This window comes from Condylostylus longicornis, unplaced genomic scaffold (genome assembly GCF_029603195.1).
Source record: "Condylostylus longicornis isolate FDR11 unplaced genomic scaffold, ASM2960319v2 ptg000044l, whole genome shotgun sequence".
NCBI classification, from domain to species: Eukaryota; Metazoa; Arthropoda; class Insecta; order Diptera; family Dolichopodidae; genus Condylostylus; species Condylostylus longicornis.
The window spans coordinates 7,836,476-7,861,365 of NW_026578013.1; the positions used below are offsets into that span (position 1 = coordinate 7,836,476).

A 24,890-nucleotide genomic window follows, 5' to 3' on the forward strand; every position below is an offset into this window, starting at 1 on the left:
GCTTTAATTGTTTAATATAAACACCATACTTGTCATTGATTCGAATGATAAAAATGAATTTTATAAACAATCTAATCATAATTCTAAATTGTGCAATAAGAAAAAAAAATAGAAATTTATTCAAACACATTATATTGCGACAATTAAATTTATTTACAAAAAAAAAAACAAATATTTAATGATTAACATAAATGTTATTTTGTCATTTTTAGATCAGCGTTTATTTTACAAGGTATGTATTAACAATTTAAGAAAAAAAATGTCATTATTTATTTTTTGTTTTAAAAGTTTCTTAGTTAATTTTACCTTGCAATTATTGCTATATCAAAAACTTAAAAAAAATATAAATTATATAAAAATAAGTTAAATAAATTATAACATAAAAACCAAATTATTTAATTATAATTTAATTTTTTCGATTTTCTTTGTTTTTTCGTACATTTTTTTCTAAGAAATGCGACTAAATATAAATATTTAATCATTATTCAGTATATAAGTCACAAATATTAATAATAAAAATTTATAATTTAAAATTTTCATTATCATGTCTTTGACTATCATTATAAAACTTGAAAAAAAAAAGAATAAAATTATAAAACTTATTCTGAAAATTTATCGCTTGCAATTAATTTAAGTACATGTTTTCATATATATTTTTTTTTAAGCTCATACAACATCGCTCAAAAATAGAAACGGAAATTCTGAAGTCAAAAACAAATAGTAATTCATTTCATTAAATTGATTACACTATTTTGTATTTGATTTTCAATTAAATTTTTTCTACATGTATTAAATTCTAATTTTTTAAATTAAAAAACATATTTTATACAAATAGCTAATCGATTCATACACAAAAAAATAAGTAATAAAAATAATTATAATGACATTAATAAAAAGAAATTAATTTTAATTAAATCGATGTAATTGAAATATTTTTCCTTATTCTTATTTTTAAAATATAATGATTATAATAAATTTAAAGCTTGTCTTCTTATTTTTATATTTTCCTAGGTATAAATATTGATTAATCTTAGCATAACAAAAATGTGGACTTGGTTTACAATACTGCTGTAATTGTGCACTGAAATTATATATGTTGTTTTCTAATGGAGTTAAAATTTTTGATTTAAATCATCTTCATTCTTGCTGCCCAGTAAAGATATGTCAAGATTATATGTGAAATTATATGAAAATTATATATGTATGTACTGAAAATTTCTTTTTAAATCAATATTTTAATATTGCAAACTGATAACAATCGCAAATTGATCATTTTTCCACAGATAAAAATTTAAGTTGCTGATTTACACTGACTTTAGCAAAGCCTTTGGCGTTTTTCAGATGACTCCAAGGTGTGATGACGGTTCGGTCGGTTGTCTGGAGTTACAGAGTGATTTGGATAGTTTTTGGGATTGGTATCGGGTGAACGGCTTGAAACTTAACGTTCACAAGTATCGAGTCTTAAGCTTTTCACGGACGAGAGAGTCTTCTGTTGTCCGGCATGATTATTGCCTTAACGGGGTGGTATTGGGGAGAGTGAGCACTTTTCATGATCTTGGGGTTATGTTTGATCACAGGCTTGATTTTGGTGCTCATTTGAATATGATCCTTGGTAGGGTTGTGTAAATAGGTGGGCTAGGAAGTTTATTGATCCGCATGTTGCGAAGCATTTGTATGTGTCATTTGTTAGGCTAATTGTTGAGGTTTGGGCGCCCTTTCGTCTTGTGAATATTTCTCGCATTAAATCTGTTCAGAAGAAATTTTTACCTTTGAGATTGCCGTTGCATGAAGCTAAGCAAGGTTGTCGTTGACATAGCGTTTATCCGTTAACTAGTGTCGGGGACCATTGGGGCCATCCTTTGTTGGGTAAGGTTTCTCTTAGGTATAAAGTAAGGAATCTTAAATCTGTTGAGTTGTACAATGCTTGCTATTACTCTACTGATTATGGTAAGAGCCGGTCACTAGAACGTTGCGTTCTCTTAATTCTTATTCTTTGATATTTGATCCTGCTATTAGTAAGAATACTCTTAGATCTAGACTTTTGTGTAATTTAAATTTGTAGTATTTTTGTTTTTTAGGTTCTTGCCTTTCTTTCTCGCCTTTATTTATCTATATTATCTATTTTGTTTTTCTCTCTTTTCTGCCTGCCTGGTGTTTGGTATGTTGTTAGTCTTAATATTTTTTGTTATTTATTATTTTTAAGTTGTGCTCGTTATTTTATTTTACTGGCCCTTTTTCTCTTCCCTCTTTTAACCTATATATTCCTCTCATTTTCCCTCCCTTTTCTGTAAATGATAACGCTGTTGCTTGGTAACTGGTAATTGCTTAGTACAGACTAAATAATATTTTCATTTGCGTCTATTAGTGATAAACTTAATGCTTGATCTAAGCAATGGATGTCTGATATATTTTACCCCACGACGTAATTCTTTTAAAGTTAAGGTTATCTGGATTTTCCAATAATTTTGTAATAGCTTAGCTCTTATCTTCCTGTAAGGAAATACAGGGTTCTTTTTCGTTCATCGGTGTCATCCCCGCTTGCGGCTATTTCTGGAGTTCCCCGAGGCAGTCACGTGAGTTCTCCGGAGTATTAATTTATGCTGATGATATGAACATTTTCAGGAGGATTCATTTTGTAAACAACACTTTCTTTACAGGGTGATCTGGATAACTTTTACATGTGGTACACTATACATTAAATTGTCAAGTTCTTAGTAGAAATGATTCAATTATGGACCTGGGGGTTTACTTTGATAATAAGCTATGATTCACTAATCACTACAACTATATGATTGGCAAGGCAAGCTCTTTCTTGGGATTTGTTAAACGCTGATAAAGAGAGTTTAATGGCCCCTATATTTTAAAGTGCCTGTATTCGTTTCTGGTTTGTCCCCATCTAGAATATGCCTCACAAGTTTGGTCGTCTAACAATATTCACATTAATATGATTGAGTCGATTCAGAAGAGTATTTTACGATTTGCGCTTCGTCACCTTCCTTGAGAGGATCCCATTTTTTCCCCATTTATAAGAACAAACCCAAATTGATTGACTTACCCACTTTAAGCAACTTATTGTGATATTCATTTAAACTTATGATGTCTGATTTAATCTATCCCGATATTTTCAAGAAGATCGTCGTCAATGCTAATGTTAGGTCTCGTTCTCCTGATTTTTTTGTAGTTCCGTTTCATAAAAGTAATTATGGTAAACACGAACCTGTCAGAAGAATGTTGAATCTGTGTAACAAGTTCAATCTGTGAACACACTTGATTTCACACTAACAAAGGACACGATTAAAAAACTCTTGTTTTCATAGATAATTGATTATTTGTCTACATGATTCCAAGATAATTAATAATAATACATGTATGTATATTGTAATTTTAGAATATCTGTAATTTTTGGTATTGTTTTTTTTTTCTACAATCATTGTCTTTTTTTTTTTGGATTTAATGTAAATTTTAGTTTTCTGTAAGTCAAAATATGTAAATTGAAAATAAAATAAAATAAGTTACATAATTGTAATATTGTTAAGTTGTGCAATTTTTTTGGTGCATAAATACAAATATGATAATAAAAAAGATGACTAATTTTCAAATTTGCAGCTCAAATTTATTAAACTGAATTTGAACATCGTAAAAAATTAATTTTACAAATGAGATATTAAAATTGGTTGTTTGTTCGACCGTCTCAATTTTTGTGTATCAATCACATTTATTACAAGCGCTCACTATATTTTTTCACCTGCGTTCATACATTTTGTCAAAATAATTATTAGAATGTCTTATTCATAGTTAAAATAATTATTAGAATTTCGACATTTAATATATGTATTTTAATAATAAATAAAAGATCAAGTTTTAGAGTTTTACACACCTAACTAAATTTATTTATATTTAAAGAAAAAAAAAAACTTTGAAATAATTTAAACAATTTTAAACACCCACATTACCTCTATTATCAAATAGTTAATTCTATAAACTATTCATTTTTTTACAAATTATTATGAAAATTTTTGAGAATACAAATAATTTTTATAACTTTTTAGTGTTATTCTAAATAATTATATAATTTTTTTTATCATAATATCTAATATCTATGAAAATATTTTATTTTAATTTTTCTAATTTGTTTTCTTTTTTTTTTTTGTTTTGCTTTCTATAATTACGATGATAAAAATTTTCAATTGTTATCTTTTATTTTTTATAAATTTAAATATTTAATTTTTTTTCTTCGATGCTAAGTACAATAATTAACAAATTTCTCTTTTAAATTAATTGTTTTTTTTTTCTTGTTTTTTCTTTTCATTTTGAACTTAAAACTTAATACTTTATATAAATATACAAAATAAGTTTCTTCAATTTTTAATATGTAGAATATATTATATAAATATATAATAAAAGAATTTATATTTATAATACGTATATATGTGTACGTACACACTATGTATGTAATATGTATTTAATCTGAAAAAATTTTTGTCACATGAATTTTGCAAAAAAAAAAAAACATTAAATTTATTTACCTCACAACTAGTTATTTTTTCATTAAAGTCATCAAAAATAAATTAATTTTTTCTCCCAAATATATATATTTATATGCTACTGTTACGCCGGGATTTTCTTAATTTTTTGAAATTTTATACAAATACAAAATGAAGTTACTCCTATAGAAATTAAAAATAGGGAATTAAAAGAGTTAGTACGTAAAATATTACATAACAAAAAACCTTAAAAAGGTCAATATAATTTTGAAATTTTTATTTAACAATTCTTTTACTATTTTGATATAAATAATTCCGATTTTAGATAATTTTAAAATAACTTTGGTCATATGCTAAAATTTAATTTTTTTATTATCTTATTTATGTCAAATTATATTTAACTTTTGTTAATTTATTTTTTTTTATCATAATAAGAATTTAATTGTGAAGTTTAGTTTCTACACAACATATTATACACAAGATATTTTTTAGTCATTCAAATTTTTGCCCACGATAGTAAATTACAAAATCCAAAGTTAAAAAAAATAGTAATTTGAATATTTTGTTGTATGCAAAAATTTTTTTATTTATAACTTATTGGTTATTAAATTAATACACCTTTGTGTGTTTTGCAAATTTACGTAATATTTACTTTCAAATTAAGTATATTTTATGTTAATATATATGTAAAGTATATTATTGAAATTTAATAACTACTCAATTGAAATACCCTGTATTATAACCGATAAAAATTTTCAAATGATTTTTGTTTTGTTTTAAATTAAAACTATGCTAGATACAATAAAATTTCATTTATACTTATATTATTTATCGATTTTTTCATTTAATTTTTAGAATGGGCTATGAAAACTTAAAAAGATTTTAAGATAATAATATGGTTTGGTTTCATGTTTGTTATTTTCAAATTTAATTCAAAATAAAAAAAAAACAAAATAAAGTAAAACCATCTATATGGTGAAAGTCATAATTTTTGTGGTATAAAACATTTGAGTTAATTTTCGTTTACTTTACACTTGAATATAATACGGGAATTTAACGCCATTCTTTTGATTTTTATTTTCACTTAATATTATTTATATAATATAATTAAATACTTGTTTATTTTTTAAATTAAAACTTATTAAAAAAAAATCTTTATCTTCTAAAATTGGAATTTTCATTTTATAGATAAAGCATATGCTATACGCGTTTAAAGATTAAAGAAATACAAGTAGATATTTTTGAAATTCAAATATAACCTGCATTCAATTTTTTCTCAATAAAATAAAAAAAAAAAACAAAAAACAATAATTTAAATATTAAATACATAAGTTTAAATTTTCTATTATTTAATATGATCAATTGGCATATCAGGATGCTCTTTTGAATGATGTGTTTTGAGTGCGTCTTTTCTTGTGAACTGTTCTGCACAAAATGGGCATTTAAAAGGTTTTTCACCTGTATGCACCTTTTCGTGTCGCATCAAGTGCTTACGTTCTTTAAAAGCAAAGAAGCATATTGGACATTTGTAAGGTCTCTGATCCTGATGTTTTTCTTGTTCATGATCCTGGAACAGTTTTTTTGAGGGATAGCCAACGTTACATATTTGACAACGGAATTTTTCAGGCTGAAGATGGGCATGATTTTCATGTGCCTGCCATTCTTTTTTTGATCGAAATGTAATATTTTCACTTTCTGGACACATTGTACATTTATAAATCACTTTTGGCATCTTAGGGCTTTTACTAGATTGACCACTTATATTATTTTGAACTTGAAAATTTGATTTTGAATAGATAATTTTATCTTTTCTAAATGAAGTATTGTTTTTTGACTTAATTTCGCTATCGTTATGATTACCATTATTTTTAATGTGTTTTTGCATATTATGATCATCGTTGGCAATATAATTTTCCATTGGTTCATTTTTAACCGAGGGATATTTAGAATTATCGGTATTGTTTTTATTATCTCCTAAATTATCACCAAAATCCTCTAATAATATTATTGGGTCTTCTGCATACGGTTGCAAAGCATTTTTATGGCGCGCTTTCTGATGTCGTATTAAATATATTTCATCTGTGAAACGATTATCACAAAATGAACATTGATACTTTTTTATTTCATTATGAAATAAATTTCTGTGTTTACTTAACGAACTTGAATATGGATAACTTTTGTCGCAATATTTACATTGGAAACGACATTCTGATTGTTGATAAACCCTTTTACGTGGTGATCGAAAATCATCCTCACTTTTACTGAAGGTTTTCTTTTGTAATGACTCAATTGGTTTTAAAGTTATAAGTGGTTTTCTTGGTTTTGCACTTTCCATACAAATATCGCTATCTTGATTTTGATCTTTGAAACTCCTGTTTCCTTTTTCAGAGAAATTCTGAGAGCTACCATTACTTATATCTAAGTTGCCACAAGCTGGCGGGCCCATCGTGATTAAACTACTCATATTAGAATCCTCATTTAATTCAAAAACTGATTTGCGACCTGTTGCATTGTTTTTTGTATCAACTTCAAAATCTGTAAATGAATGCATTTCTATACAGTGATTTATAAAATCTTTAAAACTATCGTATTCCAAATCACATCCTGCACAACGCAAGGAAAATTTTTGAGTAGCTGAAACAAGAATTTGGCCGCATTTAACTTGAAAATTATCATCCAAAGGATCTGCTTCATAACCAGCATAACCATCATCTTCCATTATGTCATTCATATTCTCCATCTAAAAATGAAATTTTTAGAGTTGGAATTATTTTCTTAATCAATATAATAATCATTTTTATAACTCTGAAAAAGTTCTATAAATTATAAAAGAAACATAAATTTGGTCCCAAAAAAATTTTTTTTATATTAGAAGATAGATAATCTCAAAAACGTATACATATATATATACGTAGTTGATACATAATTATATTGAATAGAAAGAAAAGTTAGGCGTATCTAATAATTTTTGAATGCAATTATTTTTTTTAGCAAGAACTAGTTGCATTTTATTTTTTTTTTTCTAAAAGTCAACCTACAGTTTTTTAAAAATATTGGTATAATAATGCATATTGTAACGGTATGAAACACCATTTTATTTAGTGAAAAAAAGAAACTTCACTTTAGCAGGTTACGCATGTCATAGCGACTTTACAGAAATAATTTAAAAACCAGTTAAAAAAACTCAGGCCCATCTTACGTAAAACCTTCTCATCACTTCACTACATAAAGCTTAATCCATCTGACAAAAAAAAAAAAAAAATCATATTGAAACAGTGCTCTTCAAATTCACAAAAAACTAAAAAAAAATTACAAAAGAAAAAATACGGTGTTTTTCTGTCTTAGCTATAACAATGTGTATAATAAGTATTACTTAGTAAATATATATGTATATAGTATTAAAATTAAATGCGAGCAATACATTGCTGTTAAAACAAAACTTACGCAGTCCCAATCCCATATAACTCCTCACATACACTGTTAAAATAGACCTGCTTAAGCAACCCATACGTATAAACAATTGTATATATATATATATATATATAAAAATATTATGCTTAAATAATTCGTCGTCACCATCATTGCTTTCTACTACGAAGACCTGAGTACTTGTAATATGATTTCATTATATTTCTCTACAGACCTTGTTCATAAAACAACAAAAATGGCATAATTCTAATATTAATAAAACTAACCAGCCATATTGTTTATGCATCTAAATATTTAGACAATTAAATACTTTGCTCAAAAATATATTTTAAACTGTTTTTTTTTTTCTTGTGACGTACAGTACAGAGAAAATTCGACAAAATTGGCAACTTGAACTTTTAATATATGTATCTACTTATATATAAAATTTTTAATAAAAAGCCTTCGGCCATTCTAAAAAAAATTTTTGGGCCCCCACTTATATCATAAAAACATAAAAATTAATACCTGAATTCTGAAATATTTTTCCAAAAATTATCAGTGTAAAAAAAAGTTTTGTTTTATTTTTTGCAATCTTTATTATTTGTAAACACTGATTTTAATTATTTTTTTTTTTCACCGAAAACAATAAACACTTACAAAAAAAAAAATAAAAATAAAGAAGTTCTCACCACTGAGAAGCAGCAGCTGCTGTCACCACAAAAATATATTTTACACTAGTTTTTGATTTCGACTTTTGTTTTTTTTTTTTTTGGAAAAAATATCAGATAAAGATATAAGGGATGAGTAAAGTTGATTTTCTTTTCGATATGTCACACTTTATATAAAATGAAACCTTAAGGATTTGAGGAATCTCCTCACCAATTCATGTTTATTAATTGTGAAATATAATTTGCTATTATCAATTAGTTACTATTTACATATACAACAAAATCAACGATTTAATCTAAATCTGATAAAAGTCTAACATCTAAATCCATGTAAACCCATGTAATCCATTTTTGACTTCAGATTTTGTCTGACGGACTAAATAACAGAAATTATTATATTCCACAGCTGAAAATACAGGCCGAGCAGGAAGAGATTTAACAGCTGAGGAATTAACACGTATGTATTCTTATCATGACTGAGACGAATAAAGAGATATTTTATGTTAAGAAATAAATACATATTTTTCTTATGGAAGATATAAAAATCATGTTTTAACATCATAAATTTCCCATAACATCACTTTTTTCAAATTTTTAATTACAATAGGTTAAAATTCAAACCTTTTCTATATTATTAGTTCTAACATTTCTATAATTTTATGTTATAATAACATTTGTATTTCAAAAAAGCCTTCCACTATGAAATTTTGAAAAGTGAACATAGTCTCATTTTTCAAAATTTCATTACATTCTATACTTCAAAAAACAGACATATTTTCTTCGAAATATCGAGTTAATTTTCATGTGTTTTTACAAATTTCAGAAAGTGTACACTTAATATTAATAATTTTACTAATTATGTACATATATGGTTTTGTTTGGAATAATCAAATGAAAGTTGTACGATTTTGTCAAGATCGAAAAAAAAAAAAAAATTTCAATTTAAATTCTAATACAATGTATCCTTTTTTAAACACATTGTATTATTTTACATTTGAAAACTAAAAAATCTTGATGCATTTTATTATTTCATTCCATTGTTTACTTTAATAAGAAAACATTTTGATTCTCTTTATTTTAATTTAAAAATTTCTACTTACAACTATATGTATCGAAAGCATTTTAGATACACAATTTGACAAATATTTCAGTGTTAACAAGTAGCAGACCCAACATCAAATCAATTCGGAACATAACACATCGTCAAATTTTTTTGTTGATTAAAAGAATGTGTATGAAGTGTCGTAGATACAATTCCGAAGATACCCTATTTTTTCCAATTAAATATTGCAAATAAATGATTTGATATTTTTGTTATGTCAAGCTTTATTCTCATCAGACTTACTGTCAGATTACTTAAAAAGTAAATAGGAACAATCAATTTTTTGTGGAAGTTTTGAGGATCACCTGATTTTATTTCGAAATTATTAAATTACTAAACGCCATCATTAACAAAATTATTAAACTACTGAACACCGTCAGATAATTTTACTCTAATATGTAAAAAATCATCAGACTTTATCGCATATAAAATTTTAGATTTTTTCGTATTTCAATTTTCAACTAAAAATTTCAAATTAAAGAACCTATGTTTAGTATCAAAATTTGACAAGACAAAATGGCTACATACAAAAATAAAAATTCGTTCCATTGTTATAACTTAATGATCCAAGGAAATAATCGGTCTTGGTATAAATCTTGCGAAAACTTTAAAAAGAGAAACAATAACGTAATTTCTCGCAAAAGGAAAAAAAGTTCTCAAGTAAAAAAATAAACTAAACGGGAAAACTTAAAAACTTTATAAATATGTTTATCAAACATAAACAAATATTTTTTGGTTATCCCAAAAACCGAAATTTTTGATTTTGGATTATAAAAGAGTGAAACTTAGAAAAAACCTTTTGTGAGCCTGTTTAGGTTATTTTATTTTATTTTTAATTGACAAGTTTTGGAAAAAATGTTATTGTTTCGACAGCTGTAAGATTTTTAAAAGTTTTTAAAACACTAAATTTTACTTTACAACCTTTGAAAAAACTTTAAACATTGAGAAAGTGAAAACATCATAATTTTCTCTCATTTTCGTCCAAAAAGTATCACCCCAGACGCTTTGCATGCAAAATTTTTAAAAAATTTTTCAAGTCTTATAAAGTTTTTAAAAATTTGCTTACATCAGACAGACAGATATTAAGTGTTTCAAAAACACTAATCAGAAGGCTGTCAAAACATAATATGTTCTTCTCTATGTATGTTCTGCTTATGTTTAATAAATTTTGTATACATTTTAAAAAAGAACGAGATATCCAATATCAAATAATTCTTATTCGAAAATTACATTATACAAATATATGATTGTTACTCACTATCTTCTTACTTTCCAAATAAAATAGCGAGATAAACGATTAGGCCCTATTTGTAGATAGGCCCGATAGACAAATGTAGTTTTTTTCCCCTAAAGAAGTTGAATCAAATTCAAGTTGGGCGGAGATTTACTTAAATTTAGAAATTAAAATTTTATCTAAAAAGTGTCAAATGTAATAAAAAAGCGCTCAGCTTAAAAGCCTCGAGCCTTGGGTTAAAAACGACAAACAAATGCATCCACCTTGACTATGAAAGAGCCCAAAAAAACAAGGAGATAGAAAACAAGAAAGTAAGTAACAAAATGATGGAAAAAAATTCTGCATCTATTAATTCGTTTATATAGTGGATCAATGTTGATTTGAAATTTCAATTGCATATAAACGCAGCAAATGTTGTCTATTGGATTTTTCAACCAACAAAAGAGTAGTGGAAATATCAATTTTTTTGTTCTAAAAGCGAAAATCGATCTTGGAGAATCAATTTCGAGGCGCATTCTGTACATGTCCATCACTAATGTCAATGTCAAACTAACTGTCAAAAGTCTAATTTAATGTCCAGGGTTTTTACATAACATTTCATTTCAAAAGAAGACTTTGGTAAAAGATTAAAAAAAAAAGGAATTGCAGAATTATTTGATTTTAAAATAAAACTTTAGGTAGCAAAAATGTCTTTTACACAAGTTGGACGAAATGTAGGACGATTTGCGGCATCTACAGTCTACAAAAGGCTTGCTCTACGATCAATCATTGGTTCACAGTCACACATGTTATCTAGAAATACATCCACTACTAATTTTGTTGGCCTGTTCAATGTAAGTTAACGTTAATATATTATTATCATTTTGGTATTTACCACTTAAAATTAACAACTTTGTATAGCTATAATTTACTTTATGCTCTTTTTAAAATAACCTCAATTTTGTTTGAACTGAAAAATTTCAAACAACCTAAATACATTATATACATACATATGTATCTATCTGCAAATCTGAGAACAAAATCATTGATTAAAACCATATTTGCATCTTTAAAATATATATTTTATGTCTCTAAATTTTTCAAAAGAACAAGTTCAAAAACAATGTTTCAAAAAAATATTCTACAAAACCAATGATATCGGAAATCCGTGAACGAGTACTTAAAGTAATTGCAGCATACGATAAAATTACTGCCGATAAGGTAATTTCCAATTGAAAAAATAATTTATAATTTTATTTAAAGGAAAAATCAAAATTTGAGATGCAATCGATACGTAACTATTCAGCTAAACCACCACTTAACTTAAAATTAATTAAAGAGCGGGTATTTCTAGTATTGAAACTATACGACAAAATTGAACCCACAAAGGTAAAGACTAAAGAAAAAATTTCTTTTACTCAAAAAATGAATTTTAAAATTGAATTATTGTAAAATTACAAAATTTATCCAGTTCTATATTAAATACACTTCTTTACTTAATTTGAAATGCGAATTTTTGTTTATTGAGATTGTTGAATCATAAAAATGGGACCGATTTAAAAATAAATCAATAATTCATTACATACTTTAATTTATAAAAAAAAATTCTCGAACAGTTTAATGTTACAAGCAAAAAATTAATCAAACGTATCGATTGATTATCAATTTTTAGAAATTTTACTACAATAATTCAAATTTTAAAAATATTTCTGCTGTTTAAAAAGTTTAAATATAATATGGCAAAAATTTTTTAAAAGCTTTCAGAGGACTCTCATTTCATGAATGATTTGGGCTTAGATTCTTTAGATCACGTTGAAGTCATTATGGCAATGGAAGACGAATTTGGTTTTGAAATTCCTGATAGTGACGCCGAAAGGCTACTTAAGCCTAAGGATATTATACGATACATAGCAGATAAGGAGGATGTTTATGAATAATCTATTTTAATAAAATTTAGAAAATAATAAAAAACCAATGGATTAAAACCATTTTCAAAGTTTTTTTGTTAAAATAAACCCAGTTTTATAAATAACGCAATTGCTTGTTATAAACGCATTTTTAGCAAAAAATTCAAGACCAAAAATTGTAAAGTTCAATAAACAATATAAAACACAAATTGTTTTTCAAGATGAAACCGTATGTACACTATTACTTTTTTTTTTTTTTGAAAGATGTATTTCAACTTATAATATAAGTAATGTATAACTTGTACGTAGTATGTATGTACGCGTTTTGTAAAAGCATAAAAAAAGTAACTGCAGATTATAACATTTTCAAAAATAGACAAGATTATTGTTGCAAATTTAAGACAAATAAAATTAATTTTTTGCATCTACAAATGTATTAGTTCATCAGTCGTTGCGTTCGAAATTAAAAATCAAATGTGTATGTTATTCCTGAAAAATAGGAAACAAAATTTTGCTGACAAATGGAATGTTGTAAAGAAGAATCCATAAAATTTAGTTAAAACACTATTTTATTTATCGTTTACTTTTATACTCATCTTCAATACACAAGTGCTCATTGATTTATTATGAGTTTTTAAATGATGAAGCTCCTTAAATCTTGTTCCACATTTGTCACAACTGAGGAAATATTTTAAAATATTTATAAAAATACATAGGTATATGCAACCTAGTTCTATAAATATTTACACTATAGGTTTTTCTCCAGTATGAACTCTTATGTGTTTCTAAAATTAACCATTATATGTATGGCCTTTCAGAAAATTTTCAAAGATGGAAACTACAAAATTTTACCTTTAACAAGTCTGGTCTTCCGAAATATTTATCACATTGGTCGCATTTAAACCGTTTAGAATGTGATCTAGCATAGTTTAGATATACATACATATAATACAGAAACAATTATGTAAAATATTACCTTCTTTGATGTTTATTTTTTAAAATTTTTGAAAAGAATGTTTTGTCACAATATTCGCATTTGAAATTTCTTTCCCCTGTATGTTTTGAGCACATGTGTTGCTCTAGCTGAAACTTTCTAGCATATGAATCATCACATATCCTGAAAATTAAATATACAGCTATTTATTTTAACGAATATTCAAAACATTTTAATTATAATAATCTACCCGCAGGCAAACCTAAGGCGGGCAGAATGCAACCGCATATGATTTTGCATAGAAAATTTAGAAACATAATTTTTGCCACAAAATTCACATAAATGATGTCTATTTTCTGAATGGTTTTGCTCATCTAATTTTTTATTGGGTTTAATTCCCAAATTGGTATTGAATATATTTTTAACATCAATACTTTTTGTTGAATGAGGCTTTTCACCGGCAAATTTTAAATGGATTTTCTCAGGTATCAAATTAATTTTTTGAGAAAGTCGTACATTTTCGGAACTATATGAATGCAAGGTAAATCGTGCGTGGGATTTGTTCTCAAAAAACTCCTCGTCCTTTTCAATTGGTTCTTGTGCAGGTGCCACAAACTGCAAATGTTTTTCACGTTCTAAGATGTAATATTTTTAAAAAAATTATTGTATACTTCAACTTTAGGGTTGTTGAGAATATCTTCTTGCTTCTTAAATCTTGATTGTGCATTTCGTAGATTTTCTTTTAATATTTTATGGGATTGCTGACATAATCGCCAAAATTCAAAACATGTTTCTAAATCCAGAAAGCATTTTTGGCATATTTTACGAGGAAATGTTTTATCTTCGATCTAAAAAAAGTACATTTTTATATTATATAATTTTTTATTATCGTATTGTAATAAAATTCACTTCCTCGCTGCTAATTCCACCGCAAATTTTTAGTTTCTCAAATACATCTTGCGAAATTTCAAATGCTGGATTTTTACTGAAACAAGCGCGACAAACATTTCCATTAAAAATTTCAATATTCAAATTCATTATTTAAATTTTACTCAGCATAATTTTTTCCATTGCCTTTTGTGAGAATCTGCATTTTTACGACAAATAATAGAATTCCTTAGATGATGTTCGATTTTAAATTAATTGAACTCATTTCAGCTATAGCATCAATTATACTTAATAATTTGATTGTACTCTGATTTCTTGAAGGGCATAAAGATACGTATATGCACCCTGCAAACATGGCTACTTTTTTGCCAGTGTAGTAACCATATTAACCTTGACATAACAAAAGTATAGGTATTTCTGCTAGCGCACATTAAAAATATTATTAATTTAATTTTATGACAGCAAAAGCCAAACTGCTCTCTTTGGGACATTAGCAAAGTTTTAATTCTTCTTTTTGATATTTACGTAAGTTACTGTTTTATGACAAAATCTAAGGTGTTTTTTATACAAATATGTGACAAAACCTAAAATTAAATTCGCGATTCTAACGACTGTTTGCATATCTGATTAAAATTGTGTGACAGTACTCAGAATTTACGTCAAAACCTGATATTTCTATGAGAATTATAGCCATAAAAATTTCCGTCCCGAATTCCTTGTCAATTAGTTTCTTGGATCAAAATTTCATAAGATCTGAGGATTTGAATATTCATGCTAACTCAATATCTAGACAAGGACTCGTAGCCATTTTTTAACAAAATTTGTGAGATCTTAGGAAGGTTCCCTGAGTGGGATGGGCATAGAGGATGACGAAATTTTTGTGTTTGTGCGAATGGATATTGGTGTCTGTCAATACTTGTGCTTAGGTATATTTATAGCGCATTTCCGCCTCCATGACTTAACGATGAGTTGAAGAGCTTTCTAACTGACATTTTATGAAATGTATACTTAATGCATAATTTAAATCAAATGTTCTCTGAAATACATAATATATTACCAATATACATGCAAATATTTTTCCGTTAAGAATTGGAAAATTTATTATACGGTGATACGAATTGTTTTCTTCAAATACGTATTTCTTTATACTATACAAATACTTTTCAAATACAAAAGGAACATCTATTATATATGTATTTATGTATGTGTTACATAATTGTACAGGAAAAATGAACCTGTAAGCAACTGTATCCATATCGTGTTTTTTACCCATCTTTGACTTTTATACTCATTTTTAGGATGCAAGGAGTCATTGATTTATTATGGTTTTTCAAATGATGAAGTTCCTTGAATCTTGTTCCACATTTGTCACAACTACAAAAAAGTATATTAATTTGAAAAATTCATATCTAAATGAGTTCTTACACTATAGGCTTTTCTCCAGTATGAACTCTCATGTGTTTCTAAAATTAGTATAAGGTCTCTTGTGATAATTCGAAAAATCGATTTAATAGTTTAAAATTTTACCTTTAGCGAATCTGATCTTCCAAAACACTTATCGCACTGATCACATTTGAATAGTTTAGAATGCGACCTATTAAGAAGTTTATAATGAAGCATTATGTATAATAAATGAAAATTAATTGAAAATTTCTACCGTTTTTGATGTTTATTTCTTAAAGTTTTTGAAAAGAATGCTTTCTCACAGTATTCGCATTTAAAATTTCTTTCTCCAGTGTGCTTTGAACACATATGTTGTTCTAGTTGAAATTTACCCGCGTAAGATTCATCGCATATTCTATAATCAAATTAATAAATAAGTATATTTAAGAAACAATTTTCAGTATTCAAAACTACTCGCAAACAAATCTAAGACGGGCAGAATGTAGTCGCATATGATTTTCCATAGAAAATTTCGAAACATAACTTATACCACAAAATTCGCAAGTGTGAGAAGAATTTCCTGAATCAGAGAGTTTATCCAATTTTTTATCTTTTAAACGTTTTGTATATTTTCGCTTAGTTTTTGTTTTAGATGCAAATTCAAAATCCAATTTAGTACAATCTTTAGCATCAAGATCTGAATTTGATTTTGTAGGATATTTCAATTCAGTTCCCTCTTCAAATTTTGAAGTAAATCTTTCATTTTCAGTATTATCTAAATTTAATGTAAATTCAATTGGGGAATTGTTTGAAATAAAATCTTCTTCAACAATTTCATTTGGTTCCTCTTTAGGTGCTAAAAACTAAAATGAATCTTATTTTTTAATGTATTCCTTAAGTGCAATTAATTATACTTCAACTTTTAAGTTTTCCAGTAAATTTTCATGCTCATTAAAATTTATCAATGAACTTCGTAAACCTTCTTTTAACCTTTTATCTGATTGCTGACATAATTGTCGAAATTGAAAGGATATTTCTAAATTCATAAAGCACTTGTGACATATTTTACTGGGAAAAGTTTTATTTCCAATCTAAAATAAGAAACTCAAATAAAATTGAAAAGAAATAAACAATGAAACACTACTTCATCTTCGCTTATTCCACCGCAAAGTTTTAGCTTCTCAGAAACTTCATGTGAAATTTCCAATACGGGATCCTTACATAAACAAGCACGGCAAATATTTTCAAGAATTACTTCGACATCGAAATCCATTGTTAATAAGTTTTATAAATTATAATTCATTTTGTTTCCAAAAAGTAAACTTTGTTTCAGGTACAAACACAATACAAACAATACAAAACAACAAAATATATTGCACTCTTAGATGCGAACTATTCTAAATCCACTTTTAAGTAAAATGGGGTTTTCCGTTTATTATAGATTTTAATATTATTTTTTTGTTGAAATGAATAAAATATTTTTAATCCAAAGTCTTTGAAAGTTATTATTTTCTGAAAGAAACCCCGATTTTAATATTCAATTCGCCGAATTTGAAATTTAAAAAAGTTATTTTTAAATTAATAAATTTAGTTTATAACCCTAAAACCATGAGGTGACAAATTTTGAAAAAAACCTTTAAGTCGTCCTCCGTAAAAATTTTTGGAATAAAACTTAGTCAGTTTTTATTTTAATCTAATGCGAAAATATAAGAATCTGACATTTCAACATCCTGAAGCTACGGCGACGGCGAATAAAAATACGGGCTTGTACCGTGGGCGCTGTTTTTGTTGTGAATGCAATAGCAAAAATGTGAATGTATATTTGTATAAAAAATCTAAATCACTTTTGAAATACAGACAGTTTTTTCCTTCTTTCTAATATGAATGTTTTTTTCCTATTTTCATTTCAAATTTTCTCTTAAAAAAATTACTTACAACCTGCAATTTTTATATATAAAAATAAATTTTGGAGCACATCAAAAATTCATATACATATTAAATAAATCAAAATTGTATTCATGATTTTGAAGAAATGTATTTCGAGTTTTACAATCTGCGGAAAAGTTTAAAGTGCTACACTTTAGATTTAATCTACGATTAAACAGGATGGATGATAAACGTCAAACATCAAAATATTTATCAAACATAAACAAGTATTTATTGGTTATACATATAAAAAACTACAAATTTTAATTTTCGCTTATAAAAATGTGAAACTTAGAAAAAAAATATTTATGAACGTATTTTGTTTATTTTATTTTCAAATTACCGTCAATAACGAAGTAGCACAATATGCTGATGGTCAAAATTTTGTTCTTTGTATTTACTATGACTAAAATACATTCTTTTTTTTTACAGACAAAATTTTGTTCAACTTTGTATTTGATAGTTACTCACTTTTTTCTCACTTTCCGTGTAAAATAGCGGGATAAACGATTAGGTCCTTAGTCTGATTTTAACTGGCGCTTAATGATTGTACACATCAGACTGAAAATAATTGATAGAGTTCAGACTTTACGTCAAGATTTAATAATTTTCCTATGAAAATTTATATCCTAAATAAAAAGATGAAAATATGGTAATTTTTATTTTTTGCCATCAGACAATCCTGGTATCAAACAATGTTTACACGACTTTCATCAGACTCGAATTAAATCACAAATTTTGTCCTATAGCTAAACAGTAACTGACATATAACATATAATATTGTATACTTTGTCAAAATGTAAGTTGTCACAAAATAAAAGTCATTTTTATTCAAGTTATATTGAAACCACTCTAATGCAATACATTCATTAACTTTTATTACGGGAATTCCTGTCATTTTACAAAGGGTAAATTTGCAAATTACGGGAATCCCTGCTTAAGCTTAAACTTTATACCCGCTGAAATTAAAAATTAGATGGAGATGAATAAGAGAGTGACTGTGATGATGTAGATTGTGTTTCTAAATGTGAAGATATTTAAATCATAAATTCTCTCATCGTAAATTCCCTATTAAAAATATATATATGTAAGTAAATTGATGGAAAATCAATTGAATGAAACTAAATATTTAAAGATATACTAATATCTTTAATCCAATATTGATAACAAATCAACTTCGCTTCACATTTTACTTTATTAAGTTAACAAAGATATATGTAATTGGTTTGCTAATTCAACTTTATTATGTTAAATGTACATAATTTATGATCAAATTTTATGTTATAAAATTGAAATAAAATAATTGAAATTAAACTATTCCATTTTCCTTCAGTTTTTTTGTGCGGTAATTCCCAGAGTCTCGCATAAGTTCAGACTAGCATAAGAGAATAATTACGGGAAATTCCGTCATGCTGTTGTTCTCGATATATGTTAGGCTCAACAAAAATATTTGCTTGAGAGATTACTCACTTACTCAAAAAATTAATTGAGTGTTTGATTTTTAATAAATGAGCTATTTTATATCCGTTATTTCATTTGTTTAATAGTGAAGAAAGCTTTTATATATAAATGTAATTATTTCTAAATACGAAAATATTTTTAAAAATGCTGCTCCGTATTCAGCTTTATAAACGAAAGAAATGAAAAATCATTCAGTGGTCAAGAATTAAAATTGAACTGAGTAGTGTAATAGGCACATTCTTATTGATTCCGCAACTATAATGTTGTATTAGTAAAATTCATAATTGAACTGAGTTATTTGTGAATTCTTGTTTCGTAAAGTTATCATAAATTGCCTATTAAACATACATATAAGTAAATTGATGGAAAATCAATTGAATGAAACTAAATATATTTTCAATCATTAACGGAGTAACAGTTGGTTACTGAACGATTCTAATGACATTTAAACATCTTTATTCTAAACTTCAACAGTTGAACTTTTAGCAGTAATGAAAATGAGAGACAAAAATACAAAATCGAAATTGGAATAATTGAGTAGGCAATAAAAAAAATAAGAATTAAAATAATTAATACAGAAAATGACAAACAATAGTTCAAGCCATAATGAAATTTCGGATAATGGTTTACAGTCTTCGAATATTCCCATCAATTCCACAGAAACCTTATTCTCACATCATAACAGGACTCGTAGAAACCAACAGTTTTTTAGCGAAGATTTTATACAAAAATTAAACACTTTACACTCAAGAGTACTTGAAACGGGAATCGTTACATCGGATGATCTCCATGCAGCGTTACGTACTCAAATTGAACAACAAAATCCAAATCGAATCAATCTATGGATAGCTTGCGGAGTTTTTGCTTTCATTTTTTTAGCTACACCAGTGGTGTACGAAGTTGTTCATTTCTTATTGGGTGTTAGATGTTTTGTACCAAATAATTATTTAGTATGGGAAGCAACACGTCCTATTAGTGATTGTCGCTTTTGTAGTCAAGTGAAAGGCCCTTTAATATTACAAAATTTAACCAGGGAAGAATTTTCTCCATTTGCTTATTCTTCGCAACCTATTATTATAAAAAATGCTGTTGGACATTGGCCAGCAAAAAAAATTTTAAATTTTACTTTTTTACGAGATTTGTATTTAAAAGTACCTGGTGCATTAGAGGAAGATTGCCAATTTTTACATTTTCGTTCAGATTTTATGACACTGAGGGAAGTATTTCAAATGTCAGATGCTAGATCTAAGTTTACAGATGGTTATCCTCCGTGGTATGTTGGCTGGAGTAATTGCCATCCAGTTATATTAGAGGAATTGCGAAAATTATATCCAAGACCTCATTTTTTACCAGAAGATGCTGAAATGCCGAATACTGATTATATATTTTTAGGATACGAACAAGGAGCTATAATGCATGTATGTTTTTTTTTTTTGAAACAAAAAAAAAGTGACATTTTTTTTTTAATTTTATGAAAGCTCGATTACATACCAAGATTGATGTGGCAAGCTCAATTACAGGGGAATAAAAGTTGGGTCTTAGCACCTACACCTGAGTGTGATCAAATTTGTCATTCTTTTTCTTTTTATGTTGAGCCAGGAGATGCAGGTTTTTTTATTTACTATTAAAGTTTTCTTTCTTTATCTACTTAATAACGAATTTTTAAAATATGTATTTCAGTCTTAGTTGATACAAGAATTTGGTACCATGGCACATCTATTCCTAAAGGTCAATTTGCTCTCACTATACAATCTGAATATGGATAAAGCAAATGATTAAACTTAATACATTCAAATCAGACAGCGTACGATTTTTGCACTTATAAGGATGAAAGTTCAATATAGTCCTTAGTTTAAAACAATTTTTATTTTATTTTTGAGCGTTTGGCCAAAGTATTTTTACATTGTGTTTGAATAAATCGAAATATAATGTCATCTAGTCATAAAAATTTTTATTATAATTTCAAAAACTTGTTTATTTTTTCTTGTAAAAAAGAGAAAAAAAATAAAAATTTATTTTACCATAACAATATTTATTTTGTGATACTTTTTCCACATATGAAAATATTGGACTTTAAATAAAATAAAGAGCCATTTACATACAATTTAAATTTTTCGAACTTATAAAAATATACATTTCTTTTTAACAGGTAGAAAAAATATAAACATAATTATAAAATTGTAACACGTAAATAAAAATCAACCAAAAACTTATTAACAAAATAAATTAGAACACCTTTTTACTTAACATTTTGACGAATTTCATCTTGAGCTATTTTCATAATTGCTAAGGCACCTTTATTTATTAAATTGAGAGCCAAATCACGACCCAAATCATCGCATTTTTTGAAAAGATTTTTGTCGAAGCATTTATGTCTGAATATTCCACAAAAAAGATTTCTGCACTCACTTTCTAAAAGTTCCGGAGACAGGGAACGCTCGCTTATCTCATTTGATTTTCCTTCATCTACGTGATCGACTAACTTCACTTTTAAGAAAGGGCAACCTTCGTGTTTTTCACCACTAATAGAGATTTTCTCTGTCGAAGTGGATTCAGGCTTCTTGGAATTACTAGCAAATGTCGTATTTGAATTTTCCTTCAAATTATTATTAGCAAAATCTTGCAATTGGTTGTGACTTTCATTAGATAAACTATTATTGAATTTATCTGAAAACGAAGGTTTTGAAATATTACCATTTTCTTCTTGATGATGTACCTTAAGCTCTCCATTAGTTACTTCAAATTCAGTTTTAGTATGTAAGTCTACAAGTTGAACTTTTTCTTCGGTGTCTGCAACAGGACATTCTCCCATAAAATCGTCTCCTACAGGTAACATTAGAGGGCACTTATCTTTTGTTAAATTTGTTAATCCACTTTCTGTAATCTTTTTTTGTAAATGAGGACATTTTTTAAATAAATCTCCATGTACTTTGATCAAATGTTCTATGTTCGGAATTTTTCCATCAAAGCTTTCCAAGGTTGGGTCATCATTAATTATTCGTGGGCTTTCAATTTTCTTTTCACCTTCATAATCATTAATTACATTTTTATCAAGACGGGAGCGTTTTGATGGACTTACTTCCAAATCATCTTCGTCTTCAGTTGTTGAGTACTCTTCAGTTTTTCTGCGTTTTCTTATTTCTAGTAAACCTTTGACTTCATCCATGATCTCTGATTTACCATCAAGGCTCCATACTGCTCCACGTAATGATAAATTAGAATTATTTAAACACTTAATGCTATCACGTGATGTTGATGATAGATTAGAATAAACAGCGACTGGAGCGCTGCAACCACCTCCCAAGGTTCTCAAAAAACTACGTTCAGCTAAAATTTTACACGTCGTCGGTAAGCAAATAAGATTTTTTAGCATTGAAAGAGTAATTTCATCGTCGGTTCTGCATTCAACTGCTAAAGCCCCTTGCCCAACACAATACATAAGCTCACAGGGTTCTAAAATTTGACTGATTCTGTTCGTCCAACCCATTCGTACTAAACCAGCTTGAGCTAATATGATACCAGCAAATTTTGAATTTGGAGCGTCTAGTTTTGCTAAACGTGTGTTCAAATTTCCGCGAATATCACAAATTTCTAAATGGGGAAATTTGCGTCGAATTTGGGCTGTTCGACGCAGCGATGACGTACCTTAAATATACGAAGTGTTGCTTTGTTTTCAAAATAATTTATTAATATTTAATTAAAGAATTTTTTCTACCTATTAAAGCATTTTTTGGTAAAGTTTGCAATGTATAACTTTTATATTTATCATTTAGCACCAAAGCATCCCGAGAATCTTCACGTTCCAGAACAGCTCCTATCGTCATACCTTGTGGAAGAGTTGTAGGCAAATCTTTAAGTGAGTGAACAATAAAATCGACACGGCCGTGTTTCAATGCATCTTCTAAATCTCGTGTAAACAGACTTTTTTCACCTATTTTTGGCAGTGAAACATTTAATATTCGGTCTCCTATAGTAGACATGGTATCTAAAATATAAATTTTATTGAAATAGATAAATTCGAATATTTTTTGTACTTTATATTATAAAACAATTTATTAAACAACAAAATTCCTTTTGTATAACGAACAACGCATTGTTTGCGTGTATTTTAATACTTATAAACCTAAATTACATTTGAAAACTGGGCAAATTTTTATCGTTAAGGATTTTAAGAAAAATTAAATTTTTACTTAATTTTATGTACGTACTTTAATACGTTTGGACTTTCTATATTAGAATGATTGTGTTTCGTTTAACTAAATAGGTACCTATGTACCTACTTAAACACTATAAAATAAGTTTATGGATAGGTATGTACCTATCGATCTTAAACTTGTATTTTTATATGTTTTTTAGTGCTTCTAAAGAAATTCAAAGGATCTAACTATGGGAGAGTTTTTCACGAAATTAATAAAATAAAAGGTAGCTAGTTAAATACATAACACATAATTGTTTTGAAAAAGTTTTTAACGAATGCAATTTGTTCCAATTTAGTTTTTTATTTAGCTACCACTATAATAACCAGTAGGTAGGCAAGTTTCATAAACCAATATTACAACATGCAAATACTTAACACGTGTTTAGTATTAGTATTTTAGCTTTCACTTTTAATTAGCTAATTGTATATAAGTATGTATGTACATACTACTTCTTACGTCTTAAACCATATTCACTATTGATAAATACTTACGTATTTCAAATATTTTTCCAGGATTTTGTTTTTGAAGTTCACTTATCACATGTTTGGTTTGGATCAGTGCCAGCTAAATAGATATAAAAATAATTAAAAGCATTAAATAATTTTGAGTAGAAATGACAAATACGTGTTTCAATTCATTGGAAAATGTTAAATTACAAAACATGGTATTTAAGGTTGTATTAATTTTTTAATTAAATTCATTTTTATTTCAAGTAGTTTTGACCTCTTAGCTTTGCTCCACCTTTTTTTTTTATTTAAATTAAATAAGTATTTACTTTTTTCTATCCAAATTAACATGGTGACATAACAATTCTACAGGTTGCACAATAATTTCATAATTTTTATTTAAATCTAATTTAAATTTAGTAATGCTGAATATAACATTTACCTCACTTTTTCTTGAACCAACTCGAATGACTTTTTCATCATTTTCATTCATCTTATTAAGTTGCGATAAGTTTTCTTTAATTTAATCTCACTTTGTATTTTTTAGTTTAAAAAATAAGAAAATATTACATAAATTATAAAGGAAAGTTCACTAAAGCTATTAATGCGTTAAAAGAATTTTAAGAATTTTAAATACACATGACTAAAATTTGACCAAAATACAATTGTTCACCTAAAAATTAACAATTTTATTCAAATTCTATGTAATTTACTTCATCATCAATTCTTTCCTTCCGAATTTCGATTAATTTGAATTAAAACCAATGATAGGGTTGGCTCACGCAAAATTTTATATTCGGTTGATTTCCACTCCCTTCTACAATTTCTGGCGTCCTATCAAAATTTTAAACAAAATGAAAAATTTCAA

General features: G+C 26.8%; 6 protein-coding genes across 10 annotated transcripts; 2 read left to right on the plus strand and 4 right to left on the minus strand.

The window, feature by feature from the left end:
- Positions 1-5,270: 5,270 nt before the first annotated feature.
- On the minus strand, positions 5,271-8,723 carry LOC129610266 (zinc finger protein 888-like). 2 transcript variants are annotated; one of them, XM_055522787.1, is made up of 2 exons: positions 8,585-8,723; positions 5,271-7,224 (listed from the first exon to the last, which is right to left on the minus strand). In XM_055522787.1, the coding sequence occupies exon 2, from the start codon at positions 7,222-7,224 to the stop codon at positions 5,830-5,832; it is 1,395 nt and encodes a 464-aa protein (XP_055378762.1). In that variant the 5' UTR covers positions 8,585-8,723; the 3' UTR covers positions 5,271-5,829. The 2 variants fall into 2 exon arrangements, with proteins under 2 accessions (XP_055378762.1, XP_055378761.1); XM_055522786.1 differs by having other exon boundaries at positions 5,276-7,224; positions 8,421-8,633.
- A 2,674-nt stretch (positions 8,724-11,397) lies between these two features.
- On the plus strand, positions 11,398-13,217 carry LOC129610189 (acyl carrier protein, mitochondrial). 2 transcript variants are annotated; one of them, XM_055522629.1, is made up of 4 exons: positions 11,398-11,517; positions 11,577-11,732; positions 11,986-12,099; positions 12,636-13,217. In XM_055522629.1, the coding sequence occupies exons 2-4, from the start codon at positions 11,586-11,588 to the stop codon at positions 12,813-12,815; spliced, it is 441 nt and encodes a 146-aa protein (XP_055378604.1). In that variant the 5' UTR covers positions 11,398-11,517; positions 11,577-11,585; the 3' UTR covers positions 12,816-13,217. The 2 variants fall into 2 exon arrangements, with proteins under 2 accessions (XP_055378604.1, XP_055378603.1); XM_055522628.1 differs by lacking the exon at positions 11,986-12,099 and adding an exon at positions 12,142-12,267.
- Positions 13,218-13,336: 119 nt separating this feature from the next.
- LOC129610188 (zinc finger protein 112-like) lies at positions 13,337-14,965 on the minus strand. 2 transcript variants are annotated; one of them, XM_055522627.1, is made up of 8 exons: positions 14,772-14,965; positions 14,629-14,704; positions 14,391-14,567; positions 13,970-14,334; positions 13,762-13,902; positions 13,638-13,704; positions 13,533-13,570; positions 13,337-13,463 (listed from the first exon to the last, which is right to left on the minus strand). In XM_055522627.1, the coding sequence occupies exons 1-8, from the start codon at positions 14,810-14,812 to the stop codon at positions 13,355-13,357; spliced, it is 1,014 nt and encodes a 337-aa protein (XP_055378602.1). In that variant the 5' UTR covers positions 14,813-14,965; the 3' UTR covers positions 13,337-13,354. The 2 variants fall into 2 exon arrangements, with proteins under 2 accessions (XP_055378602.1, XP_055378601.1); XM_055522626.1 differs by having other exon boundaries at positions 14,629-14,965.
- Positions 14,966-15,687: 722 nt separating this feature from the next.
- LOC129610343 (myoneurin-like) lies at positions 15,688-17,634 on the minus strand. Of its 2 annotated transcripts, none has more exons than XM_055522888.1 (7): positions 17,135-17,634; positions 16,911-17,081; positions 16,465-16,853; positions 16,265-16,405; positions 16,135-16,201; positions 16,033-16,070; positions 15,688-15,981 (listed from the first exon to the last, which is right to left on the minus strand). In XM_055522888.1, the coding sequence occupies exons 1-7, from the start codon at positions 17,261-17,263 to the stop codon at positions 15,873-15,875; spliced, it is 1,044 nt and encodes a 347-aa protein (XP_055378863.1). In that variant the 5' UTR covers positions 17,264-17,634; the 3' UTR covers positions 15,688-15,872. The 2 variants fall into 2 exon arrangements, with proteins under 2 accessions (XP_055378863.1, XP_055378862.1); XM_055522887.1 differs by having other exon boundaries at positions 16,905-17,081; positions 17,135-17,631.
- A 2,209-nt stretch (positions 17,635-19,843) lies between these two features.
- Positions 19,844-21,408, plus strand: LOC129610094 (uncharacterized). Its single transcript, XM_055522448.1, has 3 exons — positions 19,844-20,795; positions 20,856-20,985; positions 21,058-21,408. The coding sequence occupies exons 1-3, from the start codon at positions 19,959-19,961 to the stop codon at positions 21,141-21,143; spliced, it is 1,053 nt and encodes a 350-aa protein (XP_055378423.1). The 5' UTR covers positions 19,844-19,958; the 3' UTR covers positions 21,144-21,408.
- Positions 21,409-21,450: 42 nt separating this feature from the next.
- Positions 21,451-24,800, minus strand: LOC129610093 (uncharacterized). The gene is made up of 4 exons (XM_055522447.1): positions 24,465-24,800; positions 24,068-24,140; positions 23,093-23,362; positions 21,451-23,022 (listed from the first exon to the last, which is right to left on the minus strand). Exons 1-4 carry the CDS (start codon positions 24,513-24,515, stop codon positions 21,617-21,619), a joined length of 1,800 nt encoding a protein of 599 aa, XP_055378422.1. The 5' UTR covers positions 24,516-24,800; the 3' UTR covers positions 21,451-21,616.
- Between the last annotated feature and the right edge of the window lie 90 nt (positions 24,801-24,890).

What these genes read in the sequence shown, in the direction of transcription:
- LOC129610266 (XM_055522787.1), bottom strand. Translation starts at nt 7,224, where the DNA reads ATGGAGAATATGAATGACATAATGGAAGATGATGGTTATGCTGGTTAT.
- LOC129610343 (XM_055522887.1), bottom strand. Translation starts at nt 17,263, where the DNA reads ATGGATTTCGATGTCGAAGTAATTCTTGAAAATATTTGCCGTGCTTGT. An exon ending in GTGGAATAAGCGAAGATGAA is followed by an intron (nt 17,082 to 17,134) that starts GTAGTGTTTCAT and finishes TTCTTATTTTAG; the next exon opens with ATTGGAAATAAAACTTTTCC. An exon ending in ACTGGAGAAAAGCCTATAGT is followed by an intron (nt 15,982 to 16,032) that starts GTAAGAACTCAT and finishes ACTTTTTTGTAG; the next exon opens with TTGTGACAAATGTGGAACAA.
- LOC129610094 (XM_055522448.1), top strand. Translation starts at nt 19,959, where the DNA reads ATGACAAACAATAGTTCAAGCCATAATGAAATTTCGGATAATGGTTTA. An exon ending in AACAAGGAGCTATAATGCAT is followed by an intron (nt 20,796 to 20,855) that starts GTATGTTTTTTT and finishes ATTTTATGAAAG; the next exon opens with CTCGATTACATACCAAGATT. An exon ending in TGTTGAGCCAGGAGATGCAG is followed by an intron (nt 20,986 to 21,057) that starts GTTTTTTTATTT and finishes TATGTATTTCAG; the next exon opens with TCTTAGTTGATACAAGAATT.
- LOC129610093 (XM_055522447.1), bottom strand. Translation starts at nt 24,515, where the DNA reads ATGAATGAAAATGATGAAAAAGTCATTCGAGTTGGTTCAAGAAAAAGT. An exon ending in TTGGTTCAAGAAAAAGTGAG is followed by an intron (nt 24,141 to 24,464) that starts GTAAATGTTATA and finishes ATATCTATTTAG; the next exon opens with CTGGCACTGATCCAAACCAA. An exon ending in ACCAAAAAATGCTTTAATAG is followed by an intron (nt 23,023 to 23,092) that starts GTAGAAAAAATT and finishes CGTATATTTAAG; the next exon opens with GTACGTCATCGCTGCGTCGA.
- LOC129610189 (XM_055522628.1), top strand. Translation starts at nt 11,586, where the DNA reads ATGTCTTTTACACAAGTTGGACGAAATGTAGGACGATTTGCGGCATCT. An exon ending in ATTTTGTTGGCCTGTTCAAT is followed by an intron (nt 11,733 to 12,141) that starts GTAAGTTAACGT and finishes TTTTATTTAAAG; the next exon opens with GAAAAATCAAAATTTGAGAT. An exon ending in ACAAAATTGAACCCACAAAG is followed by an intron (nt 12,268 to 12,635) that starts GTAAAGACTAAA and finishes ATTTTTTAAAAG; the next exon opens with CTTTCAGAGGACTCTCATTT.
- LOC129610188 (XM_055522626.1), bottom strand. Translation starts at nt 14,757, where the DNA reads ATGAATTTGAATATTGAAATTTTTAATGGAAATGTTTGTCGCGCTTGT. An exon ending in CGCCTTAGGTTTGCCTGCGG is followed by an intron (nt 13,903 to 13,969) that starts GTAGATTATTAT and finishes TTTAATTTTCAG; the next exon opens with GATATGTGATGATTCATATG. An exon ending in ACTGGAGAAAAACCTATAGT is followed by an intron (nt 13,464 to 13,532) that starts GTAAATATTTAT and finishes ATATTTCCTCAG; the next exon opens with TTGTGACAAATGTGGAACAA.